Source organism: Myotis brandtii, unplaced genomic scaffold, assembly GCF_000412655.1.
Source record: "Myotis brandtii unplaced genomic scaffold, ASM41265v1 scaffold535, whole genome shotgun sequence".
Taxonomy (NCBI): Eukaryota; Metazoa; Chordata; class Mammalia; order Chiroptera; family Vespertilionidae; genus Myotis; species Myotis brandtii.
In genome coordinates this window covers 278,949-284,351 of record NW_005369964.1, presented here as the reverse complement: position 1 = coordinate 284,351, position 5,403 = coordinate 278,949, and the positions used below count along the sequence as shown (strand labels likewise).

The 5,403-nt window shown below is 57.0% G+C and overlaps 1 protein-coding gene across 1 annotated transcript in view; it reads left to right on the top strand.

The window, feature by feature from the left end:
• ITPK1 (inositol-tetrakisphosphate 1-kinase) overlaps window positions 1–5,403 on the top strand; it is a 136,387-nt gene that overhangs the window by 29,627 nt on the left and 101,357 nt on the right. Inside the window, exon 2 of the mRNA XM_005877883.2 lies at window positions 2,546–2,570. Coding sequence (XP_005877945.1) covers window positions 2,546–2,570 — 25 coding nt within the window. The remainder of the gene's footprint in view (window positions 1–2,545; window positions 2,571–5,403) is intronic.

The window sequence follows — 5,403 nt, the reverse complement described above, 5'->3', positions numbered from 1 at the left end:
CCCCCCCCCCCCCCCTTTCTGCCTGAGTCGCAGGTTCTCCTGTTCTTGGAGCCCTGGCTACCCAGGAACTGTGCTCTCACTCCTGGGAGATCAACCGCACTTCAGGGTTTCAGCCTGTCTGTGCTCAGCGTTCTTTGTTTCTTTGATGTTTCCAGTTCCATCTGTTTTCAAAGTTAGAGACCTGTTTGTTTGCAGGCCTGGGGGAGGGAGAGCTGTCTGGGAAGATGTCACATGCGGACAGTGGCAATGACTAGGCTTCATAAGGGGAATGACAGGCACACGGGGATAATCTGGATGCCACAAGGATTAACTCAGGGGGAAAGACTCGGGCCCTGGCCGGCACCCAGGGGAGGCCCTGCACCTGGTGTGGGTCACGTCCACGTGCCCTCTGGTTCCTCAGCGTCCCTGTCTTTCCCACCGTGCGGTCCCGCTCTGGTCATTTGGCGCTTTCCTGGGGACTTACTTCTCCCTCAGCTGTTGAAGATTCTGTACAGAAGCAGGGGGAGGGAAGGGTCGGGGGTCAGGTGGTACACTGAGCCCAACCTGGCCAGTTCCAGCCGAGTGCCGAGTGACGGTGGCAGTTTACTGTCACTGATGCTCATGTGGGGCCAGGACAACCTGGGGACGAGGCCGGGCTCCGAAACAGTGTGGGCTGTGAGCTGGTGGCTGGGTGTGGCCCCGGTCCTGGCGATGCTGGCTGTCCCCCGGCCGCGGGCTCTGATGGCCCAGGGCTGTGCTGTTGTGTCCAGTTTGTCCCTTCATGGAGTCATGGCAGCTGATGGGTACTGGCCACCATTCCTTCCAGAACTGCAAAGAAGCTGTGTGACAGTGTGGACCCCGGGATCAACCCCATGGTTTTCAAATTGGGTTTGGGCTGGGGGTTCTGTGGAGGTGTTGGGTCGAGGGGCAGGCGGCCTGGTACACCCCGCACACAGTGTGACCTGGTGAGCCGCCTCTGCTCCATCTTGTTGTCTCAGGTATGGTGGGGCCTTGACTTACGAGTTTAATTCCTTCCAAGACCGAGCTCGTTAAGGAGCTCGTTAACTCAAATTACTCTGTCAACTCAATGCAAAAAATCAGCCGAGAGACAGCTGGTATCTCAAAAAACTCGTTAGTCGGGACACTCATAAATCAAGGCCCCACTGTAGTGGCTTCCTTGTGAGGTTCCGCTCCTGCCGGGCTCTCAGAACTCTGGGGCCCACTTGTTACATGAGCGAACCAACAAATGGAAGGTTGGTAGGTGTCCCCTCAGCTGTGCCATGTGAGAGGACAGGGCCTGTTCCCCAAGGAGGTTGGGCTGGCTCCTCCCTCAGACCGGGGGCCCCTCAGGGCCTGAGCTATGGCTGTTGCATTTGTTGTGCCTTTCCTGCAGCCTGTGAGTCCCTCAGGAACTGAGCTATGGTTTACATATTTAGGTTTACGGAGCATCTATATGCTGGGCGGGCACCATGGCTAGGCATGGGGCACACAGTCACTGAATCTGCTCTGAGGAAGGGATGTGGGCCAGTAAACGCGATTCCTGACCTCTCCTGGTCCCAGCCCTGAGCATCTACGGGAGGCCTGGCCTTCTTGCCAGGAAAATGCACATGGGCATGCCATCTACAGTCCATAAGGACCACTGTGCTTCTCCAGCTCTCCCCCCGCCTCCCAGTGACAGAGGGCCCGGTAGCGGTACCCCGAGTCCTCAGGAGCATTCTGGCTCTGAGGGGATGGGGTGAAGGTGGGTCAGGGCTGGCTTCCTGGGGGCATTTCTGTGTGAGCCCAATCCTAAAGGCTGAGGTGGAAGGTAAGGACCAAGGCTTGGAGATGCGACCAGCCCTGTAGTCCTGCTTGCAGTGAGAATGTGGGGCGGGGAAGGTCAAGGTGAGTGAATCGTCAGGAAGCCTTTGTTGCTCTGGGGAGACCCCCACCCCAAGCTCTGTAAGGGGCAGGTGAGTCAGGACACTGGTATTGGAGATCAGAGGCCCTGGGATTGTGGGAGAGAGACGGAGATGAGGCCCAGCCCCGGGGGATATTGGTGAGGCTGAGATGGTTGAACCAAGGTCAGAGGGTGGGCAGGGTGTCAGTGGGGGCCAGAAATGGCTGGGAGTGGACAAGCAGCCGGAAGGACTGAAGCTTTTGGGGCTCCTGCATGAGGGAGAGTGGATGGGCTGGAGTGGGACAGGCTGGGCCAGACCTGGGGTGAATAGGGGAGTGAATATGGGGGTGGGAGGGGCCTCGGGCAGTGCAGGCTGGAGCTGCCCTGACAAAGGCCTGGCAGGGGTTGAAGGGGAGATGGCTGGCTGTGAGGACTGGGGTCTCTGTAGGACTCTGGCCAAGTCCTTCTGGGGAACAACCCCCTCTTTCTGCCAGAAGGTGGCTTTGAGGACCGGTGGGAAGTTCATAGACCTTCCCCTTGAAGGTGAGGTTGTTCTGGGAAGCATGGCCTGAGAGGTGCAGCCACCGGCTCTCCTCCCCTCCTGCCTTCAGCTGGCTGTAGGGAACATTCTGGAAGGACACTTCCTGCCTGCCCAGTAACCTTTGTTTTCTTTGTTTTCCTCCACAGGAAGCGAGGGATAGAAGTGGTGCAGGTGAGTACAGGCCCTGCCTCCCCCACCTTTCAGCGCTCACCTTCCTCCCTCCTGGGGTCTGGGCGCCTGCTTCTCGCCTCTCTTCTCTCTCGTGCATCAGGCCTTGAACTTCTCCCCACCAACCTCCGTGATTCCCTCCTGGGCAGGGCTTGGGGTTGGGGCTGCTGGCCTGTCAGGTTTATGGAGTTGCTGTGGCTTTGTTCGTGGACGGAGCTGGCTGGGGGAAGAGATGGGGCTCTTGGGGGTAAAGGTGGGCAGGGTGAGGGGGCATAGCCACCCAGCCAGATGTCCGTGGTCCTGATGCCCCCACGGTTTGTCTGTGCCTGTCCTCAGGCTCTGTTGAGGGAGCATGAGGCCCCTGCTCTTGCCTGGGTGGTTTGGTCCTGGGGGTGAGCCCTCGCCTATGTCAGACCTTCCTGTGAGTGGTGTCAGCTGGTGTACACACCCCAAGTCAGGGTGTGTACCTTCCCGCATGGCACCCCTTTTCTGCTGTCAGGCCACACCTGACCTTCCCAATGGGCCCCTGGCTCCTGGGTGGACTGAATCAGTGGGGGGCTGACCCCCATGTTACCTCACCCTAGGGTGGACTTGGGTTAGGTGCGCACTGGCTGGAGAAGGAAGGAAGGATGGACAGAGAGAAGCTCTTGCAGGGCCTGGAGCTAACTCTGTGGCCCAGAAATAAATGTACCTGCTTGCCCTGAGGGTGGTTGGTGAAGTGGGGCGAACTGTCTAGCAGCCTTGGCGAGTCCTTCCTTCTGGCCTCCCTTTTCTGCAGCCTGTGGGTTGAACTTGTCACCCGGAGGCTGAGGTTTGTATGGGGGAAGGAGGCGATTAATTCCTGGAACCCTCATCATGGCTCTAGCATTTTCCTCCAGGCTCTAGTCTCTGCGGAGGTGCTCGGTCTGGTCTGAGCTTTCTGTGGCCCTTACTTTCTCTGTACATCAAAAGGGGGAAGTCAGAGTTCAGGAATGGCTGAGAAGTTTGCCTTCAGGGCATTTCTGATTGATTGACTGCGGGTGCCTGGAGGGTTCTACATCTAAATGGCTGAAGGGAGGGATTGATTGACAGTGGCTGTGGGGCGGGTGGTCCTGCGGTGGGAGAGGGCCTGCATTGTAAGTTTGCCATTCTGGGCCGGGTGGCTCAGCTCCTTCCTGCTCCAGCATGCTTCCGCTCGTTTGTGTCTCAGTCCTTCCGATGGTTACCTGGTAGCACGTGGTTCCCTTGCAGTGGCTGTTCCACCAGCCAGGCCTGGGCCGCAGCTGGAGCTCAGTGCTTCCCTGAGGCTAGCTCCAGCCTCTCTCCTCAGGGCCCACTCAGGAATTTCTGTTGGGAGCCGTTTTTGGAGGAAGTGACTTATGTGCTCACCAACAAATATGCTGCTTAAAAGGGGAAGAAATGTGCACGTCCTCCAACACCTGATTCCTGTTCACACAGATTCCAGATGGGACACAGTGGGGTGCCACCCCACCAGGCGAGGGGGAGGCCTTGGAACCTCAGGGCGTGAGGGACAACCTGGGGGTCAGTGTGTTCAGTTTACGTGGCTTCCCCCGGAGGATTTAGGCTAAAACCTTAATCCACTTAGCCTGTGGCTGGAACTGGAGACTGGAGCCATTATTTTAGAATTAAGTACCAGGCAGAAAGTTATGAAATCTTTCTGGACGTATCTGCTGTTCACTTTGGTGGTGCCATGGGGAGGAAGTGGTGGCTGGGGACCAGAATGAAGCCAAACTGGATGCTCTCCACACCAGCCTCTAAAAATAAAACCCACCTCAACGCTTCTCTGTTCACCTCCTCCTGGCATCCCCGGGTGTTTGGAGAACTTGAAATTTCAAGACACAGAGAAACTCATTGCAAAAATGGGAAGGGAATCCATTTAGCTGGTTTTTAAAAACCAGCCAGGCTTCTGGGTGCCAGGTCCCCAGGCTGTGGCTGCTGGAGATGACTGGCCAGTCACTTAGGGGTCAGTGATGGAAGGGCTGCCAGTGTTTCCTGTGTCAGGTGCCCTGATGGGTATTCTCCTGTTTTGTGCAGCCACCTGGTGATGTGGGTGGAGTTTTCCTGTCTGTCTGGAGATGAGGAAACAGACTCAGATGTTGTGACGTCTCTTGAGGGACTCAGCTGTTCAATGGTTAGAGCTGGGAGTTGAATGCGGGTCTGTCTGTCTCCAAAGCGCACATGGTAATAGGCTGTCTGTCCATTTACTAAAGCCTCTCAGGCCTCGTATCACCTGGGGATTGGCTACCGTTTAGTAAAGGATGTTGGGCCTGTAGGTGGGAAGGAGGACCAAGACGCTGGTTAGATCTGCAGTGCTTGCCCCGTCGTGGGAGTTACTTCCCTCCTGCTGTAAACGGCAGCAGTGACAGTGAGTGTCTCATTTACTTGGTTCTTTGGGTGCTGGGCATTGGCGGCATTTACTCTGAACAAGCGTGTGTGTAACCTCTCCAGGGCGGCGGTGGGAGCACATTTAAGAAGTCCATTTTGCAGCTCCCCACTTCCTCGTGCTCATTCCCACAGCTGACCTGCTGGGGAAGGAGCTTGTAAACTGTCCTTCCCGGCCACCCCTTTACATCAGCCCCCTTCCCATCTCCACGGAGGCAGAGCACCGAGTGGTGGGGAGCAAGACACTTGGGTTCACGGTTCTGGCTGTGTGACCTCAGTCTGCCTGTCTGTTAGTTGGAATAACGATGGTACCTGTCCCCTGGGAACGTTGTTAGGCTGCGTGCAGTTAACTTGGGTAAAGCAGGAGGCACGGAACCTGGCCCGCGGGAAGCTGGTTATCTGCAGGAGAACCGCACCCTTGTTATCAGACGTGAATCTGGTGTGTGATGGGGCG